This window comes from Trachurus trachurus, assembly GCF_905171665.1.
Source record: "Trachurus trachurus genome assembly, chromosome: 5".
Classification (NCBI taxonomy): domain Eukaryota; kingdom Metazoa; phylum Chordata; class Actinopteri; order Carangiformes; family Carangidae; genus Trachurus; species Trachurus trachurus.
This window is the reverse complement of record NC_139896.1, coordinates 20,529,111-20,551,609: the sequence shown is the minus strand read 5'-3', so window position 1 is coordinate 20,551,609 and position 22,499 is coordinate 20,529,111. Positions and strand designations below refer to the sequence as shown.

Genomic DNA, 22,499 nt, shown 5'->3' with positions numbered 1-22,499 from the left:
AGACCCTCACAGTGAATCTGTGTTAGAAATCTGGATCAACACAGAGACATTTCTCTCTCACCACAGTACACAGCACAGTACAAGCCTCAACATCCTGTTGCATGCTTTAACAAATTTCCATAATACTGCGTGTTATTCTGTGTTGTAGATAAGTATCTTCCTTCTCAAATAACAGGCAGATGTGGTTGTGGTGTCTTTACATTCTTTCGGGTTTGTGAAATAGATCTTGCATGAAAATTAAAGCATAAGTAAGCGATCCCGTCGTTTTGGCTAACTTTCTGTCAGCCGATGGAGTTAGCAGTCCCCGCCCTCGTCCCTACGTCACCACATTCACGCGCATCCCTTGGCTGCACACACAGAGAGGACCGCCCCTTTATGCCGTTCTCTCTCCTCATTGGATAAAGGTTGTAGGATACAAGGAAAGTTTTCTCCCCGGCTTACAGCAGAGCAGAGTGACTGACAGACCCGTGTTTCAGACCAAACACTCTATATAAGTGATTGCTGTCGGAAGATATAACTATTTAAGACTTATATTAACACAAACATTCCGCTTACTTCTGCTTTAAGAAAGCACTGTTAAGAGACAACAATTGCCCGTCTAATAATAAGTCCATTAGATCCATCAGTCCATCAGAAAAGCAGCAAGCTTGTACCAAACTCCACAGAGATGTTCAGAGCTGTTTTCACTCCAATGTGAGTGAAATAGACGAATACTGAATAAGGCTTCAACTCAAGGTTCACTCACCCACCAGTGCACCAACTGACACATTTTATTCTGCTGATCATGAATGACTAGATTTGCAAAGGACATAAATAATACACTGTGTTTTGTTCACTTCAGCCTGCAACATTAAGAGGGCAGGGATAACGGTGTAGGATTTTCTCGCGGTGGAAATTTTCTCTACACCGTTTTTTTCAAACCACAGGAACCAACAACTCTTTTATAGCACTTCCTCATCTTGCCTTGCACCTGTATCTGCGGTTTCTCACTTGACGACTCTGCTGGGGTAAGACCAGGACTTTCTGGTTAATGAGTGCATATGCAAGCTTACTTATGATTAGTTTTCAGTCGTATTGCATGGGTGGGCCTCCCGGAAATGAAGATGTTGATGATAACGTCTGTACACGTTGTACACAAACTTTGTTCAGAGGTGTGAATAAAATGCCCACACTTTTATTGCAACCAACTTTAACGTGTGTGTGTGTGTGTGTGTGTGTGTGTGTGTGTGTGTGTGTGTGTGTGTGTGTGTGTGTGTGTGTGTGTGTGTGTGTGTGTGTGTGTCTCCACCTCTATTCTGCTGGCACAATATCAAAGACATTTTCATTCAAGTCAATAAGCTCAAGATTAAGGGACACTTACTGTATAAAAACCAGCTGGGATGGCTCTTAAGCTCCTCCATGGACAACAGCAGGCATCTCTCTCCACTGACTGCCCTCGCAAAGACTTTGAACATGAAGAAAGAAACCTGCATACCATAATGTATAACTGCAATTAATTACCATTTCAACAAACAACAACAATTAACAGGCGTAATTTTTCAAGCATTAAAATAAAACGTGTGGCAGAGGTATCACCATTAAACCTGAAATGACGTGAGAGTTTTTAACTGGTAGGCTAAGTGGTAAGCTAACAACTAGCAAAAATAATAATAATAACATGGCCAGACCACAAAAATATCAGTTTCACGAACTATTGAAAACTGTCCATTATATTCCGCAGATTTGTTTTATTCATTTATTTATTTTTTGCATGATATCGTGTTTTGGTTATATTTGTATTGTTCAGACAACAGAAACTGATGTTAACATGAAGCTAACATCGAGGCTAATCTAGCACAGGAAAAACAAAACAAACACTCACCAGCGAAATGATTTGTCTTCCATCGCCTCATTCACTGCAGCACCAGCAGACAAGACAACTGCAGTAACGCGGCCCTTTCATAAATAATTTCTATTAATTAATCAGCTCTTACTCTTTTTCTTTTATCCAAGTATCACCCACATAAACTACTCAGATTCACTCTTTGCCCTGACGTCACTTCTCCCACGAGGTGGCCCAGGCGCGTTGCACCCAGGCGCGTTGCACCCTGGCCTCAGGTGTGTGTGTCACCATAATTGACCATAATTAATTAGTATCACTGGTCAGATACAATATAACTGTTTCCTGCTGCCTGTGAACTTCCAATCAACATTTAGTGTCTGTGTTTAAAAAAAAAAAAGAAGAATTTTCTATTTGTGCAATGATTAAATTATGATTTGCAAGGGAAAACATACGTATCTGTCAATTTTTAGTAATTTATGAAAACTTTCAATAAATGAAAGTCAATTGAATATTAAAAAATATATGATTATGCTCAAATGTGTTAAATTAAATTAAAATTTAAGATCAAAGTTAAATGCAAAAGTGGAAATTTTCATTGGTTCAAAACATCATCCAGATCAGCACTTTATTTTGATATTGATTAACTCTACTATTTCAACATGAGGTGTAGTCTGTACTGATAATAAGTGGTTCAAAGTCACTGATCACATTTTCTCCCACAGTACAAAGCACAGAAGTTGGTGACACAACATTACTTTTACATCCATCAGATCAGACACACATTGCAGCTCGGTGGTCAGAGTGATGCCTCCAGTTTATTTCATGTGAACTAAATTAAACCAAGGTCTTACAGCAAAATGGAGCAAAACTGCAAAACCTACCACAAATGTATTTTTACCAGAGGAAATTCAGACTAAAAAGCCCAGAGTCAGTTGGAAAATAAATTGTTTTGAAAATAAAAGTAGTGATGACATAACACAGTTTTTTCCACTGCATCTTAAACCATGTCTATAAAAAACATCATAATAAAACATCTCCTCCACCATTCAGTGTCTAGCTCATATCCATGCTCTCTGTGGAGCCTACATTCGCCCCCTCCCCTCCCTGGATGCTCTGGTAAATGGACGCCATGTCAGCATTGGTTCTGATCTGGTTGGCAAAGTCAGCCATGCTGGGGCTCCGCTCCACCTCGGGCACGGCCAGCAGGGCGGCGACGGCACGCATGGCTGAACGCCGCAACTCCTCCTGCTTCTCGAATTCCTGCTTCACAGAACCGGCCTTCACCTGCAGGAGGATGGAGAGGAGGACATGTCATCACACAGTTAGTCACACGGCACTCCTCAGAAACAAGTGTGGCGTGTCTTATGATACCAAATAACACACATTTGCCTGTAATTTACAGTGGCATAAAGCAAGTAATTAAAGAAGAATAAAAATAAAATAAAAAACAAGCTGTAAGACAAAGGGGGTAAGTCACAAGTTTATGAGAAAATAAATTCAAGTTATATCTGACATTATTGAGTCACAAAATTGTGAGACAAAAGTCACAAAGTTGTGTTTTAAAGGGATAGTTCACCCTAGAATGATATTTCGCTCATTATCTACTCACCCTCATGTTGACTAAGGGCTGGAAGAATTTTCAGAGTCCACCGTCCCTTCTCTGAGTTACGCGTGATTTGCGCCGGCGTCAGTGCGGTTACTGCGAATCACGCGAGATTTGGACGGACCAGGAAGAGGAGCTTCGAGAAGCTTCCGCTACAAACAAGCTTAAAATATAGACTTATTTAATTTTTTTCGGGACAATTACGCAATTTGGGGCTTCAGCACAAGACGGACATTACATACGAGCATCATGGAGGTATTTGGATGTTTTTTTGTGTGTGTTTTTTTACGAAGAGCTCTGGTGTGCCTTTGCAACCGTTGCATTGAAATGCACTGCTACGCCAAGACCCCCTGTAACTCAGAGAAGGGACGGTGGACTCTGAAAATTCTTCCAGCCCTTAGTCAACATGAGGGTGAGTAGATAATGAGCGAAATATCATTCTAGGGTGAACTATCCCTTTAATATATTAATGAAGGAAACACATCTCTACACTTTAAAGTAGAGCCTGATAAGATCTTTACAAATGGAAGTGTTTTACTTTTGTTCACTGCTTCTTGACTTAGGAGCTGCAGTGTTTGAAAATAAGATGAATAGTGTCAGCGTCACATGATTCAGATATTATTGCTTATATGTACTTTCACCAGGCATTAGCCTTTAGCTGGGTTCTGTCACTTTTATTGTGTCCTCAGAAAGACGTCAGAAAGACTTTGCAGCACGTGTTGTGATGAAGTCGTTTTCTGAATTTGTAGCACGTTTGTGTCTTTACATGTGTTCTCTTTAGATGTGTTGAGTCCTCAGGGTGACTGTACTAATAGAAAGAAAACACAAATCTGGTTTCTCTATCTAATAAAATGTGAACTTGAAAACCCTGAGTTTTAAACTCAGAAATATATGTCACAAATTATATATAAGCCAGTTCATATGATAAATATTTCCTTGAAAAGTTCTCACAGCATCTATCCAGTCAGTCTTAGTTAGAGGTTCGGCCTGTGACCGTTTATGTGTTGCTGGCAACTAATAATAACAATATCTTTATATCTTTACTAGGAGTTTATCTTGGCCAATAACTGAGGTGTAACGTTGCCCAAATAAACTGCAGTAACTGGAGTGTGTGTTTGTGTGTGTGTTGTGTGAGTTATAATACCTTTGTGGTACATGTAGCTTTCAGTGGTTCCACCAATCTGTCTAGTCTTTGGAGAACAGCAGCAGGACACAGAGAAGCAAGTCTGGCCAACATCAGGAAGGTCAGCATCTACAGCAACAATAAATACACACACACTTTTCACACTGATATAACTTTCCACTAAATTCAGTGTATGAAAAATAAGGATTTGTGTTGACGATGTTGAGTTATTGAAATGCATCTTGTATTGTGTCTATGAAGGCAGCAGACTTGTTCCTGGTTTAAATCCCAGGTTGGTGCGAACATGTTCTGTACCCACCCTGATGTCGTAGTGGTCTTTGAGTCCTTCCTCCACATGATCCAGGAACTGAAGGACATCCAGTCCCTCCAGGCAGCTGTCCAGCAGGGTGTACATGCACTCGAACGCTGCTTTACGCACATCCAACCCGTCGTCCACCGTGTGTTTGAACGGACCCATCTCCACCTGTAGCACGCAAAGGTTCAGATACCATTATAATACCATCCACCATTAATAACAATCATCCCGTCCAGCCAACCCACCTCTCTGATGAGGTCCTTCCTGATCTGGGTCTCCTTGTAGAGGTGAGGCAGTACCTTTCCCAGGAGACCACGAATCAGAGATGGTTTGTTATGAGCTGCAGAGTTAAACATCACCAGAGCAACTCGCCGCACATTAATGTCATTGTCCTGCAGGGTCTTTAGGAAGTCCCCTGTTGAAATGAGACAGTGTCACAGTTATTCATAAAGAGGCCCTGCCTGGAATCTAAATCTGTCATTTGCATAGGTACATCTATGTACTCAAAAATCACAAAAAGACTCTTAGGCTCTCTCATTTCTGCAACCTTGAAAACAAACTAGTTGATGCATTTCAGCATCAACTCTTCACCATGTTTTAACAGGCTGATGAAGGTGCTGAAATGCATCATTGTTTGTTTTTCAGGTGTTATATGACCATGCAGTGACAATAACCGCTTTTTAAGGGTTTTAGAGGAGGGTACCCTTGGAGTTTTTTTGTGATTTTGTGATAAAACATGTCCCTGATTCAGCAAAGGATTATGTCTCCATCCTCACAGGTAAAGTGAAACAGAAGTGTGTTTTGTTACCTATACAGTCTTTTAGGAGTGAGTCTATGGGAGCAGGTTGGTCAACGATAGTAAACTTGAAAGCGGTCACCACTGTGCTGCGAGCCAGAGGAGAACCTGTGAGGGAGTAAATGCATTTACCTTAAACACAACCATAGTGAAGGAACGGGTATTACATCATCATTAACTCTGGTGCAGCTTTTGCAATGATTTTGCTCGACACCCCTCCACAGTTAGTTTGCTACATGGCTGGAAGAAATCTCATTAGAAACATAAAGCCCATATACATGACAAGACACACACACACACACACACACACACTTCGTACCAGCCTTTAGCTGCTGCTTCAGTCGGGGTAAAAGCTGAGCCGGGTTCACTAAGGTGAGTTTGCCCAGACACTCAGCCACCAGGTTCCTGGTCCCCTCCTCCTGACACTCACAGTTCTGAAACAGCAGAGTCCAGATAGACTCCACATGGGGCGAGAGACTAGAGGCTGAACTGGCACTGGAGAGAGAGAGATAGAGAGAGAGAGTGAGCAAAAAACAGAAAGAGAGAGGGAAAGAACAGTCAAAAAGTTTTACCTTGTCAATAAAAAGCTGTTATTTTCACACATTTAACCAAAATTATAATCCAATTGGTCCAAATAAACTAATAAATATATCATAAATAATCAAATGTGTCATCCATGATGATCCAGATGTTGGTCAGGAAATCCTGACACAACACGCACACACCCACACACACACCTGATGACTTCTTTGAGGGAGTGCAGGAGCAGGTACTGTCTCCGTGGCTGGGAGGAGATCTCCTTCAACAGGAATGGCAGGTAGTCGTTCAGGCTGCCCACGGCCATGCTGCCTAACGCACAAGAGGCCGCCGTCTTCACCTGAAACGAGGTTGAGAGAAGCACTGAACTGGAGTGCTCCGGCCAAGTCCGTCACTTTTTTGTGTCCCCAGAAAAATACAGCCGTTGCGTTGTGGAGTTTTTGCAGCATATGTGTTGTCACATTGATGAAGATGTTGTGGTGGAAATTTTAATATCCACAACAATGTTTTGTGAATTTGTAACACATTTGTGTCTTTGCATGTCTTTTCTAAAGCTGCAGCGAATTGAGCTCTCGGGGCCACCGTAGTTTTGTGAGTTCACTGTGACTTGGACCTTTGACCAAAAAAATCTAATCAGTTCATCTTTGAGTCCTACTACTAATACTTTGTGCCAGATTTGAGGAAGTTCCCTTGAGGTATATTACTGAAACATTGCATCCATGACAAGAGGACATTAACAAAACTTGACCACAGTGTGGCTGCTGCTCTGACTGTTACTGCCGCCTGGGAACCATAATTTGATTATGGATGAAGGTGAGGACGTAAACATCAGTGTGTGAGGACCAGTGTGTATCTCACCTCCTCGCTGGTGGAGGAGAAGGCCTCCAGGATGACCCCCTGCACCTCCTTACTTCCTCCCAGACTACCATTCCTCCCGACCTCCCCGAGACACAGCAGAGCAAGGACACGGGCCGACTCCAGAGAGCCGGGGTTCTTCACCTGAGGAGGGAGGAGACAGTGTGAGCAGGACTCGCCACACAGAGCTCGAGAAGCTTCGCCGACACTAACTCACCTCCTGTATGAGGCTGGACACCGTCCCAACTGTCTCCTTGGGACAGGCGGAGGACAGGGCAGCCACACAACGGGCCACGGACAGGTAGGACTGCCTGTGGATGACGCCGCTGTCTGCAGAGGACGCACGGCTGTGAAACGGCTCAGTGAGAGACTTCAGCATCTGACTGGAGACAAAAACATCACAAACATTGATGATCATTGTTGTACCTGCACCCATCCGTAAACACTCGGTCGTCTGTCCTACCTGTAGCCCAGGTTGGTGGACTTGGACAGCACCAGCGCCTGTATGAAGTCCAGGATGGCGGTGAGAGCTCCGCCCTGCAGCAGGGGAGAGTGGACGAGCCTGAAGACGCCCGGCAGCACAGAGGAGCTGATCTTAGCCAGAGAGGAGGGGCAGGCTTTGGCCATGCAGGTGAGCAGGGTGACGGACACCTGAACAGAGGAGCAGCACAGGTGAACCACAGCTTGTCCTTTATAATAACAAGTACTTTATGTTAAGTGATGAAAATTTCAGTCCAACATGTTTTTTTTCCATTTCACAAAAAAAAAAAAAACAGAATTTTAAAGGGGAAACTTCGCAAGTCTGGTCGCTTTTCCACTGTTTTGCTAACCCTCCTCCCGGCCATGTGCATTTGTTTTCAACGAAGCCGGCGAGAAAGCAATCCATGAAGCAGTGGATAACATTATATATCATACACGTGTTACGATGTGCATATTTGTGTACTCTTATCTGTCATAAGCAAGAAATTACGGGTTATAGGGCACGTTTGTGTTGTGGTGCCGCCATAACGAGAGCTGGGACACCGGGCCGGAGGCTCTGATCTTACAAGGTTGGTTTTCAGCCAAGAGACGCTATGTGGAAGGCAGAGAGCCTCTATTCTCCCTGGAACAAGTTAGAAGTCTACTAGTCTCTAGAAGAAGAAGCTGTTTAATTAGTTAGTTAAATAGTTCCTCTTTAAGGGGGACTTGATACTTGTGGAAAAAATGAGAACCGTAGGTCAGCATGTCAACATAATATAATTTTGGTATAAAATGAAAGGTAAACTGGAGCCTACAGAGGGATGAGAGCAGCCGTGTTGACCTGCAGCTATTTTTATTTTATTTTATTATTTCCTTTGTTAATTAGTGTCTTATGAAAGAGAAGCAGATTATATCAGGTTATTCTTCTTTCTGCTCTTTTTTATTCAAAAAGAGAGTTTGTATCTGAATTTTAGCTGTTTTTTTTGGGGTGGGTTAATAAAATAAACTTAAATAAATGAAGTAAATGAAGTGTCTTCATGTCTGATTTGTTTCTGTTTTTGTATAAATGTTTTCATCTGTGTCTCTCTGTGACGCTCAGAGTCGACCACCTTCACCTTCACTCTGGGCTTTCTCTCCTACCTGGGACACGTGCATGTCGCTCTCATCCACCAGAGCAGGAAGTTCACTCAGCGCGGGCTCCAGAGCTGCAGGTTTGATGCTGGCAGCGTGATGCGTCACCAGTGCATTGAGACAGGCCAGTGTGCCAAGCTTCAGAGCCCGCTGGTTCTTCCTCAGAAAAGATCCCAGTACGGACAGACCCTCAGGCAGGATGGAGGACAGCTCGACCTGAGGACGGAGAAGAAGAAGAGGAAGTAGACGACAGCAAGTTAGAATCATTTATCAATCTCCATTATTTTATGCTCACCGCAAATTGGCAAAATAAAACAGACTGAACCTTGATCGGAGAAGCAGCGATGAGGGTGATGGTTCGCACCGCTGTCAGCCTCGTGATCTCATTCTTCAACCTCTCCAGGAAGATGGCCAACACAGCCTGCAGCTCTGCCCCCAGGTGGTCACCAAGGTGACACACCATGTGACCCATACAGGAAATAGCCCTCTCTTTCACTTCCTGGTCGATGTCTGTTGCTTTGAGCCTCTTCATGGTGACAGAAAACACCTGACGGAAACATGAGGAGCAGGTTAGCTTGTTACCTCGTCAGTCCCACACAGACTCTAAAAGCCACAGTTCACAAGAATCAACGTCAAATTAAAACACCACAGATCAGAGGGGACACAGCCTTGAGTCCACCCACCTCTTTGACAAATGGTTTGGGGTCGAACCCTGCGGCTTTCTGCCCGTGAGGCCTCATCACTCGGACCAGCTGCTGAGTGACCAGCAGAGCCTCAGATGTGATCTTGTAGAAGGTATCGTCCACGCAGGCCACGACCGGGGGCAGCAGCACCTGCACACAGAGTCACGATACAGACACTGAGTGACTGAGACTGTGCAGGTTTCAGTTGTTCACATACGTCAAACACACAGAGTCAAAGAACCTGCATGTGAGGCTGAAAGGCCTGAGGAGGGTGGGAGAGGAGGAGGACGTGGAGGAAGGAGAGAGCATCGATCCTCATGGTGGAGGAGGTAGACTTGTCTGTCAGGGAGAAGACTATACCTGGAGGGAGGGGGGAGGGTGATGGAGGCAGGAGGGAGGAGAAGGGAGGAAGGTGGAGGAAGGATGGAGGGAGGAGGTAAGATGGAAAAAAGGGAGGAAGATAAGGAAGGAGGACAGAGGGAGGGATGAGACGAAAAAAAAGATAAAGAAAGTGAGCAAGTGGGAGGATGACAGCGAGTTGGAGAAACAGAAACTGTAACAGTCGAAGGAAAAATAAAAGAAATGAAAAAGGAATAAATGTGTGTGTGTGTGTGTGTGTGTGTGTGTGTGTGTGTGTGCGTGTGTGCGTGTGTGTGTGTGTGTGTGTGTGTGTGTGTGTGTGTGGGTCTGTGTGTGTCTGTGTGTGTACCTGGTATCAGGGCAGGGATGTGCTGCTCCAGGCCTCCAGCCACAGTGTGACTGAGCTCCGTCAGCACCGTGAAGCCGCCCTGACGAGACTTGATGCTCTTCTCCTTCAGCTGCCGGTGCAGAGCCTTCACTATGAGGGGCACCTACACACACACACACACACACACACAGTGATCTTCATCTTCATCCTCTTCTCTCATTGCAACTGAGTGACTCTCTATTTACCTGTTTCTTCAACATGGCGACCGCGGGGTCCTCTTCACGGCCCGACCATGGCTCCGACCCGGCCGCTGCGGGGCCATGGTGACCCGTGGGCCGTGTTTGTCTGAGGAGGGTGGAGAAGGCGGAGAAAACGTCCGCCCTCACGTTCTCCTCGCGCTCCTTGAAGCGGGCGAGCAGGGCAGGACAGACAGAGGAGTAGAAGGAGAGGAGGAGGTCGCGGCGTGTGTGGATCAATGCCTCCAGACATTTGATGGAAGAGCGTCGCACCTTCCAGCTCATGTCGTCATCATCACTGTACTCATCATCTGACTCTGTGGGGGAGAGGGGGGGGTCTTCTCACTTCTCACTCATCTGTGATATTTGGCTGTGTCCCAAAATCACTCAGTACTCAGCAGTGGACTATACAGTGACTACGCCATTTTCAGTGCTGTCTGAATGTTAAGTGAGTATATGGACTCATGGTATGAAAAGAAAAAAAGATGGTCACTAAGCAAGTAATATATACCATAATGCATTGCGGTCATGCATCGCATGATTTGCAATGTTTTATGCAACGTAAAAGCGTAATTAAAGCAGAAGTAAGCGGAATGTTTGTGTTAATATAAGTCTTAAATAGTTATATCTTCCGACGGCAATCACTTATATAGAATGTTTGGTCTGAAACACGGGTCTGTCAGTCACTCTGCTCTGCTGTAAGCCGAGGAGAAAACTTTCCTTGTATCCTACAACCTTTATCCAATGAGGAGAGAGAACGGCATAAAGGGGCGGTCCTCTCTGTGTGTGCAGCCAAGGGATGCGCGTGAATGTGGTGACGTAGGGACGAGGGCGGGGACTGCCAACCCCATCGGCTGACAAGAAGTTAGCCAAAACGACGGGATCGCTTACTTCTGCTTTAACTGCGTGGCAGAGCATTGTCCGAAAGGGTTTTTTGATTTCACTAGTGAGCTCACTACGTAGTCCTTCTATATAGAATTCACTATAGCAAGTAGGGAGGGGTGAATGAGTGAGTGATTTCGGACATTTCTGCAGTCGGTTCAAATCCTCCTTTTACTGCATGTCATTCCCCCTCTCTCTGCCTCCCCATTTCCTGTCTCTCTCAACTATACTATCCAATCAAGGCAAAAAAACCCAAAAAATATACACTTAAAAAACAAAGACACAAATGTGCCAAAAATCTAAAATCGATCCTGCCTTTAGAAGTTTTGAAGACGGCTACCTGGTTGGTTTATTATGACATCAACGATTCACATAATGTTGCTAAAATGTACCAGGAGCTTAGCATTAGTCCTTTAGCCGTGTCCATTACTGTCACTGCGAACGTCCCAACCCTCCCTGTGGGGCCCCTGCTGATGTAGCATTGCTGTGACGCATTTAGGGGACATCCGTAAATTGTAGGATCCGTATGTAGGGGAGTTTTCAATGGCCTCCAGAGTCCAGGATCAGCACTGAACCACAAACTGAGAAACATACTGTACACACACACAGACACACACACCTTCATCCAGCCCATCCTCAACGTCCATGCTGTCTTCCTCTTCCTCGTCTTCATCATAGTTGTAGTTGGGGTCAAAGGTCATGAACTTAAGACAAAGTTTAGTCACAGTAGCAACGTGGGGCGACATCTCCTTTGGACACCTGTCAATCAAAGGACCAGTGAAAGGAATGGAAAGAGGGAGAAAGTGTGTTTGTATGTGTGTGTTTGTTTGTGTGTGTGTGTACCTGCGTATAAAGGCTTCGAAGGCCTGGAAACAGTACTCTCTCAGCTCATCATCGTCCACACTGGTAAACTTCACAACCATGGGGATTAGCTTCTCTAGATGATCACCTGCACACACACACAGGCTGATTTAATTTTAAGGACCAGGATGTAACATGCACTTTCTCTTTTTTGCTCCATCGCTCACCCACTCGATGGCCACCCTGCCGGCTGATGGTTGCCAGGCACTGGATGTAGGTCCTTGTCACTGAGGTGGGCGGACCCTTGGCCAGCTCTGTCAACAGATGCTCTGTGAGCTGGGAGAAGAGGGCGGGGCTACAGCAGGGCACCAGGTGACCCAGAGCCAAGATGGAGCGCTTCCTGACAGCCATCCTGGGACTAGTTAACTGGTGGAGCACGGGTGGGGAACGAACAAATGAATGGAAGAATGAATAAATTAAGAATGAATGGATGGACAGATAGAGGGATGAACGACAAAATAAAATCTGATAAAATGAAACAGAGCTGAAACAACAGAATGAGAGCGACTGTGGATTAGAGGACCATCCATAATAAAGTTTAACTGATTCAGACACATTTATTTGATCATAATTGACACATTAAAGCTAGTCTCATTACATATGTGTGTATGAAAACACTGACATCTTCCAAAAAACCAGGAGGACATTGAACACATCGTGTGCACAGGAGACACTGCTCACCTCGGCTCAGTCTTACCTGAGGCAGGAGGCTGGAGAGCAGAGAGCTGTGGAAACTGACCAGTGCTCCACTCAGTCTGAGGAGGAATCACATGACGCACCATCATCATCATCATCATCATCATCATCATCATCATCATCATCATCATCATCATCATCATCATCATCATCATCATCGAAATATCACCATCATCATCTCAAACATCAATCACCACCAACACCTCCTACTTCATCAGCAGCAGCACTTCCATCCTCATGACATCTGCCCCTGCTCCACTGTTTGTTGTTGGTGTTTGTGTTGACAGATGTGTGATGTGTTTAGTGGTTGTTTTTGAGTCAGTTTAGGAGTTTATCTCTCAAGTGAACCGAGACACAATGTTAAAAAAGAAAATGAGTGTCAGATGTTTTTTGTTTTTACCTTCCCAACATGTCAGACAGGATGTCTAGAGCCTCCAGCTGGACAGACACGTCCTCCTGTTTCCCCATGGCACCGATCAGCTGGGACGTGATCTTCTTACAAACACTGGCTGTCAGAGCCAGACCTGGCAACCCACGACACATAGACACAACACAGAGCAGTTACACACACAAACACACTGGTGGTTAATCATGATTTTATTCCACAACTCCACACATGGTGGGGTCAAGCTTTTGGTGCCTTAAAGTGCAGTCAGGAATATTGAGGAGTAATTCAGTGCACATGAATAATGATTAATAAAAACTTACAGTGACAAAACTGAAGTTGTGCAAGGGTTCATAGTGCAAGTGTAACTTTTTATTTCTCTAACCCTTCTTTTTCTTTGACTTGAGGCACATTTCAATTATATTTCCCTACAATTTACCTATAGCCTATTAATTTCATTTATTTATTTACGTAATTACCGGTATCTAAATATGAATATATACCCATACACAACTTGGCAAGTGGCTTACCGTAATCAAAACATCAGTTACCTTTCAAAATGAAATGTTAAAAAACATGATCGTCACTGAGATCAGGAGTACAAAAAGATAGGCGTGTGTCTCTCAGGTATGTGTGTGTCTCACCTGATGAAGACAGTGGTAGCTCAGCGATCACTGTCTTCAGTCCCATGCTAGAAATGTCCCTCAGCTGCTCTTTATCTGACACCATGTTGGAGCACAGAGTGTCCACCATCGTCTCCACCTGAGGCTCCTTCACTTTACTCACCAGAGGCGCCAGGCTGGAAATCAAACACACCTACAGTTAGATACATCAGTGACGTCTTATCATTGTGTGCGCACGTGTGTGTGTGTGTGTGTGTGTGTGTGTGTGTGTGTGTGTGTGTGTGTGTGTACCATTTGACAGCCAGGTTCTGGACCTCTCCGTTCTTGTCCTCCAGCAGTTTGAGCAGCATGGTCACCACCTTCCTTTCACTGTCCTCATCCAGTTTAATGCTGTCCTTCTGCAGCTCCAGCATCAGGTCATTGGTTGCCATGAACCTGGACACAAATGCACACACACACCAGTAAAAAACAACAACACATTGCTGCTAGCTATACGAACTCTCATCAAAGATATTCTATTAGTAATAGTTTCTAAACCGTCTTTGCTCTTATCTTAGTCTTTGGCCAGGTGTGTGTGTACAGAAACTTCTTCCAGCTCATGTGTCACATTGATGAAGTTGTTCTCTGAATTAGTATTAGGCCTATTTCTTTGTTTATGTGGGGGGAAAACTATAGAGTAAAGTGTGTAACATAAGATAAGACAAGAAAAGGAATGGTATTCACACTTAAAATAAAAAACTGTGTAAATATTGAAAATAAATGTAGCATAGAAGTGTAGTAAATGACACAAACGCAATAACAACAGTTCAGTCCGTGGATGAGTCAGGATTCAAAAGTGTCATCTCACTGTCACACACACACACACACACACACACACACACACACACACACACAGCGCTCCTCTCTCACCTGAAGTCCTTGTCAGTGGACGTCATTTTCTCCAGCAGGTTGGAGATGTGGTAGGAGACACTCGACATGCTGGCTCTCTGACAGCTGCTGTCACTTTCCTCTACGATAAGAAACAAACCACTGAAACTGTAGCAACAGGTTTTTACCCCGACAACATGGCGAGGCCGCAGGGGACAGAGGGAGGGAGCACGGGATCTGTACCCGGTGAGGAACTTGATACTGGGCGAGTTCAGACAAAAATAGACGTGAGGGGGGAAAGTGGTTCAGGACGACAGAGCCACCGTGTGGACACGGAGAAAAACTTCACTCACCGGGGCTGCTCATCTAAACCGGAAGTGGACATTCAGCTGGAGGAAGTCACAACCTTTCAAAGATGCTGCTGGAGGTTTATTAATTAAACATACATGATTTTTTTTTCTTTTTTTCTTTTAACCGCTGATTGGCCATCTTGCCTGCAGACGGGTACTTTTGTTGGAAAACTTGTTTTTTTTTTGGTTCTGTTTTGTTTTGTTTCCTATGCAGTTACTGATAACAGCAGCAAAGCACAAGTGCAGTTATTAATACACAAACAACAATCAAACAGGAAGAGTTTTCAAGGGGGAGTTTTCAAATAAAGATATCAAATAATGGTTTTAGCAGCTTTTTTGTTTTTAGAGTCAGTTCAGTTTGCTGGGAACCCTGGTTGCGATGCGGAACCGTCTGTCGCTAGGTGACGTGTTGTTTCCGGCGGGAGGATTTAGCGGTGGGACCGAGTTCTGCACTTGTTGCCACGTCGGAGCGGGCGGAGAGCTGAACCGGGTCAATTCATCTACAGATAAGCAGAGAGAATACATCTCAGGACTTCGTTTCTGGTTTATCCGCAGACATGGTGAGTCCGGTGCTGTTTGGTTTGATGTTGCCGGTGTCACCGTTTACGTGCGTGTTGTTAAACGTCAACCGCCGGCTGCTGACGTGACCCCGGCAGCTAGCTGGTTAGCAGACATGCTAACAGCAAAGAGCTCATCATTGAGACTTACATCTTTGTTTTCCGTGTCATTTGAATCCTGATGGCCTTGTTTGTGAATTTCAGGTCTCTGTGATCAACACGGTGGACACCTCGCACGAGGACATGATCGTAAGTTGTTTTTCTAGTGATTGAAGCTAACGTTAGCATTAGCTAAATAGACTGGGCTGTTTCACCACAAATCTATTTTCACTCCTTACATGACATGTTTGTCAACATTTGTCATTTACACTATATCAATAGTCCATTCATCATTTAGATGGCTTTCTATGGTATAAAGATGGACGTAACTTTATCAATGAGAAGATTTGATGATCGTTTTGTTCATGTCATTGTAAATGGTTAAAAATGGCATATCTGCAGTCACACAGATTTTACGACATTTTATATAGCGAACTGTGAATGGTACATTCAAGACCAAACAATATTGTCATCATATCATGTGTAGCCTTCATCTGATGAGTTGATATTTCTGTCTGTTGTTTGACTTGACTTTGATCCAGTGTTGATGTGATTCTCAAGTTCTGATTAAACAATTAGTCCATAATGCCGAAATTGTGGCTTAGACCTGTTCAGCGGTTTGCTCTGTTTTTAGCTGCCAAAAACGTCACAGCCTTGATTCAGTTGTATTTTTTTTATGATTGTTGGTAGAAATACAGGAGCACTGAAAATGAAGATGGGGAGATTATTGAAATTGCTATAAGTGATGTTTTTAGAAAACAATGGCAGGACAATTGTGAAAGGATCTGAAGTTTCCATGTGACTTTAAGCTCATTGGTTATCTGTTCAAAAACAACTTTCCCACTCTCTGCTCACAGTGTCATTCCCAGCAGCAGTAGACAGATGTTCTTGTAGAAACAGTTGTAAAGAACTGTTGTTCTGCTCAGCAATAAAAATCAGATAGACTCGGTCAGAGAGCAGCAACAGTTTGATAAGTAAAATATGCCTGATGTCAGTTTTTACAGCCCATTTCCTCTTACGTTCAAGCATCGGTTGTTGCAGCTGTATGATTTTTCTCTGTGTATTTCAGCACGATGCTCAGATGGATTATTACGGGACTCGATTGGCCACCTGTTCCTCCGATCGTACAGTGAAGATCTTTGATGTCAGAAACGGAGGTCAGATCCTGGTCGCAGATCTCAGAGGGTAAGAAACGAAAATGTCATCCCTAAACAGATCAGATTTGGTCAGTCATGATGCTGTGGTTGTTCCAGATGTCTTTAGCGACACTGGTTTCACATGTAAACTCACTTCTCTGTTCTTTCGTAGCCATGAAGGACCAGTGTGGCAGGTCGCCTGGGCTCATCCAATGTTCGGCAACATCCTGGCTTCCTGTTCCTACGACCGTAAAGTCATCATCTGGAAGGAGGAGAACGGCTCCTGGGACAAGATGTATGAGTACACGGGACACGAGTCATCGGGTCAGTATGTCACATGCGGGTCCCCGGGCTCTGCTCCTACAGTGTGTGATCGTCCCACCGGCTTAGTTTAACCTCAGTTTCTCCTCCTGGTTCTGTTCACACCATTATGACGTTTCATCCTCTGTCTCTGGTTCTTAACTCTGCTGCTGTGTGTCTCCACAGTGAACTCTGTCTGCTGGGGTCCTTACGACTTTGGTCTGATCATGGCCTGTGGCAGCTCAGACGGCGCCATTTCCCTCCTCACGTTTACCGGTGATCAGCAGTGGGACGTCAAGAAGATCAGCAACGCACACACTGTGAGTCTGACGCCGTTCTTAGCAACGCAGCCTAAAATGTTCTGTGCTGCGGTTTTCAGTCTTGTCGTTCAACCTCTTCGCTCTGTTACTAAGTGCGGTGTGTAGTGTATCATGTTCTGCTCAGATCAGTGTATGAACCTGCTGTGATCTCCCTCCTCCTCCTCCTGCTGCAGATCGGCTGTAACGCGGTGAGTTGGGCTCCTGCCGTGGTGCCGGGCAGCCTGATCGATCAGCCGTCAGGACAGAAGCCAAACTACGTCAAACGCTTTGTCTCCGGAGGCTGCGACAACCTGGTCAAACTCTGGAAGTAAGTCACTAGAGTTTCTACTAAACCTTCTCTGGTGCACGGGGTTCTCTGTTGTGTTCACGGACAGAGAACATGTGGGACACAGGAAAAATCATTTAGTTTGTTACGGGGAGTAGTAGCACCGTGAATGTGATGGATGTGAACACTGAAGAAGATGTGACAAACACAAATAACACAAAGGTGTTCACTCAGCATGAAGAAATTTTCATTGTCACTGCCTGTCCCTAACCAACAGAGAGGAGGACGGTCAGTGGAAGGAGGATCAGAAGCTGGAGGCTCACAGCGACTGGGTGAGAGACGTCGGCTGGGCCCCGTCCATCGGTCTCCCCACCAGCACCATCGCCAGCTGCTCCCAGGTCAGACTCTGTCACAGTGTAGACATGAGTGTTCAGTTCTTCCATTTTCATGCTTCAGTCGAACCATGTGTCAGTTTTTCCCAGCAAGAGAATTTCATCAACTCCTATTACCAGGGTCTCTACGCAAGTATGGAAAAGTATGGAATTTGATTTTATACATTTCCAGGTCTGGAAATTTATGCAAAATGGAAACTATTTTATGGAAATGTATTTATCTTAATACTTATCTTGGTTTGGTCTTATCTGAAGTTATTTACGTTTATTATTTTGTACCTAGCTACTGTACAATCTCCTGGAAATTTTTTGGTTACGGTACATAATGGCAATCCCATTCAGAATATTGAAAACAAATAATTAATTGCATGATTTTTCTATTTACTTAAATATCACAAATTATTTGAATTGTTTTACTGAGAAGTCTGGAAGTTAAGGTCTGGAAAAAGTATGGAATTTGGAAATTTCAAATGTGTAGGAACCCTGAATTACACACTGGTCTGCTGCTCTTTTACTTATCTATTAACTGTTTATTAATCAAATATATTTGGCTTCTAATTAATGAGGCCAATTTAGACAGAGATCCTGCTTTTAAGAAAACTTCTTGTTAAACTGCCTTTGCCAAATGAACTTGCCGTCAAACTTCTTATCAGTAGCTAGTAAGTAAATGAACCAAATAAGTCAAGTGTGATTTTACTGCCCTGCGCCACCAGGTGGAGCCAGAGATCAAACATCCAGTTCAGTTTATCACAGCCTCATTTACAGACACACAGGAGATCTCTCTTCATGAAAGTAACACATTATATTAAAATAAACCGAGAAACACTTTTCTTCACAGAAATGAGTTATGAGTAAAGTCAAACTCTGTCTCCATGGTAACGCACCTCCAAAGCTGATCTGAACACATATTCACCGTTTCCTTTTGCTCCTCCCTCCAGGACGGACGCGTTTTCATCTGGACCTGTGACGACCCGGCCGGTAACACCTGGACGGCCAAGCTGCTCCACAAGTTCAACGACGTGGTGTGGCACGTCAGCTGGTCCATCACCGGGAACATCCTGGCTGTTTCTGGGGGAGACAACAAGGTAGAGTGACGCAGTTCAGACCTTCACCTCCGGCCTCAGAGACATTAGAACAAAAAATAAATGTCTTGTGAATAAGAAAAATGAGAGAACGACAATGAGCGCTCTCTAGGACAAACATGATGTGTGTCTGTTGTTGCAGGTGACGCTGTGGAAGGAGTCGATGGACGGTCAGTGGGCCTGTATCAGCGACGTCAGCAAGGGCCAGGGCGCCGTCTCCACCATCACAGACACACAGCAGACGGAGCAGTGACACACACACACACTTACATAACACACACCTGTGACCCCACCAGGACAACCCCAGCGTTAATCAACATGTCGGACATTTGAATGGACACAGAAACGTTGTCCTGCGCTTTTGACCTTGGTTTGTAATTAGCTGATGATATTTTCCCCCCCGACACGTTTCTCAGACGCACTCCACTGTTTCATTTACCTACTACTCACATCAGTGGTATTTAAAAAAATCTCCCATGATGCTCTGCTCCTGAAACATTCCACCTCCAACAAGGGAGAACAGAACTTCAGGCTGATATCCCAGCATCCTCAGCTGCAGCCGTGGCTTCACTTCCTGTATTTTATATGCTGGTCGATCCAAACCTGTGAACCAGCTCCAGACGGAGCACGACGGCTTCACGCTGCAGCTTCTTCTTCATCATCTGAATTATATTTGGTCCAACATCAGCTTCAGATCTTAAATAAATAAATAAATAAATAAATAAATAGATAACATGGTTAATGTAGTGAACTGCTGACATGACGGGTTCTTAAAAGTCAGCAGGCGTTTGTGAACCTGCCTTAAACACTGCTACGGCAACCAGAACCGATGAATGTGTTGCCATATCAACCATGAACAGGGCGCAACTATAAACAGTGTTTTGTTTTTTTTCCTCCAGTTGTAAAATCAGAAACCATGGATGTTTTTTTTCATATTTGATGTAATTAAATAAGTTTAATGTACAAACAGCTTCCTGTGTTTTAATTTTGAGTATTCATCTAATTAACACAACTGCTGCTTTTATCAAGGCGCCTGAAAACTTTGAGCTGATCTCACCTCATTAGGTTTCGATTTAGAGAGAAATTTAATTTTGAAAAGCACTTGTTTATTGTTGGGGCATTTGTACGGCAGCCCTGAAGGATCAACTCTTAGCAGCTTAAAAAAAACACAAGTTACCAAAAGAAGGAGGTGTGGTTGGAAGACAGAAATCATTGTCAGAGATTTAGCTTCACTTGAGTGGGCGATTAAAAATATCAGGAAACTGAAAGAGAAGCGGGCAGAGGAAAGAGGCGTGGCTTCATTTTGAATTGAAGGAAAGACTGAGATTTTTTTTCTGTGTGTTTGTGTGTGTGTGTCCATGCTTACTACTGGACAGTTATAACCAGCCTGTAATTTCCCGCCTTTTCTTCAGTATGACTCATTTTCAGTCCCCAGTGAATTTTCATCTGTTTTGTTTAATTCGATCACATGATTGTTAATCACTAACACACTGTAATAAATTGTTTATCATTAACACAGTGTGTTTATAGTTTATAGAGATTATAGACAACTGAAGTTGTTTCCTCAAGATCTAAAGAATCTATTTCAAACTTTCTTCTTGTCACTTTCTGCTACTTCTTCTTTTCTCTTTCTCCTTCTTCTCCTCATTTTCTGTCTTTCTTTCTCTTTCTCCTTCCTCTTGTTCTTCCTCTTGCACTCTTTCTTCTCCTTGTTCTTCCCCATTTGTTTCCCTTTCTCCTCTCTCTTCTTCTGTACCACAAGTATGAGCAGCAGCAGTTTTTTGTTATGCAGTAGAATAATTTAAATTTTTTGTTACTGAGGTGGCACCATGGCGTCACTTTGGTTTGTTTGACCAGACTCTGGATTCCCTGAACAATGTCTAAAAATCTGTTTTTACTTCATTGCACTGTTCTGTCTTCATCTGTCTCTTGGTCCTGAAATCTTTAATCCAGAATCCAATGCCAGAACAGTCAGGAAATGGTTAATTGCTTATGCCGGACCTGATTTTTTGGCGGCTTTTTGTGGCGCCACTCCTTCTGTGATTTGAGTGTGCCGCCTTTTTTTGTCTGCCAGTATCTCTTCCTGTGTTACGTTTGAGGAGCTCAGTCTCAGTTTCTGAAGCTCTGGCAGTGCTACTCTCTGCTGTTAGACAACCTCAGCTCATCAGGTGAGTCTGTGCTTCATGAGTTTGTTTTCTACCTGTAGCAACTGTCAGATTAATGAAAACAGCAGGTTCAGATTTATGTTTTGATCAGTTAAGTTTCCTCTTCAGCCTGTGCTTCACTTACTTTCTCCTCTCTATAGTTTTATAGATCAGTTTATATATTATTGTGTTTTTTATTCAGGAGTTCAAGTGCAGATGTGTTCACACTTCACTAGAAGTGGGTCAGCTTGTTTCTTTTTATATGAGGAAACCAAAAGTGTTTGTTGTGGGTGAATTTCTGCAGCTGTTTGAAGCATGAATGAAGGTTTAAATAGGTGAAGTGATTGTGTTGGATTTCTGTGGGCGATGAAAGAAAACAAAGTGAACTTTATCGTCACCTGAACCAAAACAATGAACCAGACAGAACAGAAAGGTGAACAGTCCAAATTTAGGGGATGGTGCAGGAGAATTAATAATGAAATTTGTATTTTGATGCCTGTTTGTCAGTGTGTTTGTCAATAATTCAGCAAACGAATGAAATAAAAACATTTAAAAAAAGTAAGCAACAGAGGAAGTGAATCAGGGTTTGGCTGCTTAGTCATCATCATAAACAATGTCTCCTGTCCAGTGAGAAGTGAGCTCACCACTCATAGAGGAAGAGGAACATTGAAATAATATGAATACAAAGACCTTCTGCTGCAGATAAAACTGTCCCTTTCTCAGCTGTTGTCTGTTTACTTCTATCCCACATTTCCCCACTCATGATTCTTCCTTTAAGCCTTGTTAGTCAGTTCATTATAAATAATGAACTGACTAACGAGGTTCACAAAGTGAATATGAACCCATTACTGTAAATTTACAGTAATGGGTTCATATTCACTTTGTGACAGATTTTCATTTTAAAAACTTTGATCTATGACAAATACCTGCAACACCTATATGTTTCCATTAGCATACGTTGGTATGTTAAGATCGCAAGCTACAGCAGTGATCTTGGGCAGCATCACTTTAGACACCCCTAAACATAAACAAACAAACATAATGTTTCTGTTCATAATGTCACAGAGCTGCTAAGAGGCTGCAAAATGTTTTTTTGTTTTCAAAGGCAAAATGAAAATTGCTGCCTTCAATGTCAAGAATCTGGGAATGACAAAAGTCACAGATGACGTTGTGCGGAGACGTCTTATCAAGGTGAGTTCACTCTGGCCTTCCCATCTCATCCAAATATGGTCAGCTGTCCGTCAACTGCCCTCAGTCCCCCATACCTTGAGAGATTAACAAATACAACATT

The 22,499-nt window shown here is 43.7% G+C and overlaps 2 protein-coding genes across 2 annotated transcripts; one reads left to right on the top strand and one right to left on the bottom strand.

The window, feature by feature from the left end:
- Positions 1 to 2,291: 2,291 nt before the first annotated feature.
- cand2 (cullin-associated and neddylation-dissociated 2 (putative)) lies at positions 2,292 to 14,825 on the bottom strand. Its single transcript, XM_083971565.1, has 24 exons — positions 14,606 to 14,825; positions 13,988 to 14,131; positions 13,718 to 13,872; positions 13,089 to 13,212; positions 12,690 to 12,747; positions 12,160 to 12,358; positions 11,975 to 12,080; positions 11,751 to 11,890; positions 10,259 to 10,566; positions 10,035 to 10,176; positions 9,567 to 9,685; positions 9,326 to 9,475; positions 8,968 to 9,189; positions 8,652 to 8,858; positions 7,516 to 7,703; positions 7,270 to 7,435; positions 7,056 to 7,196; positions 6,398 to 6,537; positions 5,980 to 6,155; positions 5,673 to 5,768; positions 5,110 to 5,279; positions 4,868 to 5,032; positions 4,570 to 4,677; positions 2,292 to 3,106 (listed from the first exon to the last, which is right to left on the bottom strand). Exons 1-24 carry the CDS (start codon positions 14,671 to 14,673, stop codon positions 2,876 to 2,878), a joined length of 3,723 nt encoding a protein of 1,240 aa, XP_083827691.1. The 5' UTR covers positions 14,674 to 14,825; the 3' UTR covers positions 2,292 to 2,875.
- Positions 14,826 to 15,338: 513 nt separating this feature from the next.
- sec13 (SEC13 homolog, nuclear pore and COPII coat complex component) lies at positions 15,339 to 20,000 on the top strand. Its single transcript, XM_083971580.1, has 9 exons — positions 15,339 to 15,473; positions 15,675 to 15,719; positions 16,639 to 16,754; positions 16,878 to 17,029; positions 17,192 to 17,325; positions 17,499 to 17,632; positions 17,868 to 17,988; positions 18,921 to 19,067; positions 19,207 to 20,000. The coding sequence occupies exons 1-9, from the start codon at positions 15,471 to 15,473 to the stop codon at positions 19,315 to 19,317; spliced, it is 963 nt and encodes a 320-aa protein (XP_083827706.1). The 5' UTR covers positions 15,339 to 15,470; the 3' UTR covers positions 19,318 to 20,000.
- The last annotated feature ends 2,499 nt before the right edge of the window (positions 20,001 to 22,499 follow it).

Excerpts from the sequence above, each read along its gene's own strand:
- cand2 (XM_083971565.1), bottom strand. The coding sequence starts at position 14,673 with ATGTCGAGTGTCTCCTACCACATCTCCAACCTGCTGGAGAAAATGACG. Across the intron at positions 7,436-7,515 it reads TCCACCAACCTGGGCTACAG|TCAGATGCTGAAGTCTCTCA; the intron begins GTAGGACAGACG and ends TTTTGTCTCCAG. Across the intron at positions 5,769-5,979 it reads GAAGCAGCAGCTAAAGGCTG|GTTCTCCTCTGGCTCGCAGC; the intron begins GTACGAAGTGTG and ends ACTCCCTCACAG.
- sec13 (XM_083971580.1), top strand. Across the intron at positions 17,633-17,867 it reads AACCTGGTCAAACTCTGGAA|AGAGGAGGACGGTCAGTGGA; the intron begins GTAAGTCACTAG and ends CCTAACCAACAG. Across the intron at positions 19,068-19,206 it reads TTTCTGGGGGAGACAACAAG|GTGACGCTGTGGAAGGAGTC; the intron begins GTAGAGTGACGC and ends CTGTTGTTGCAG.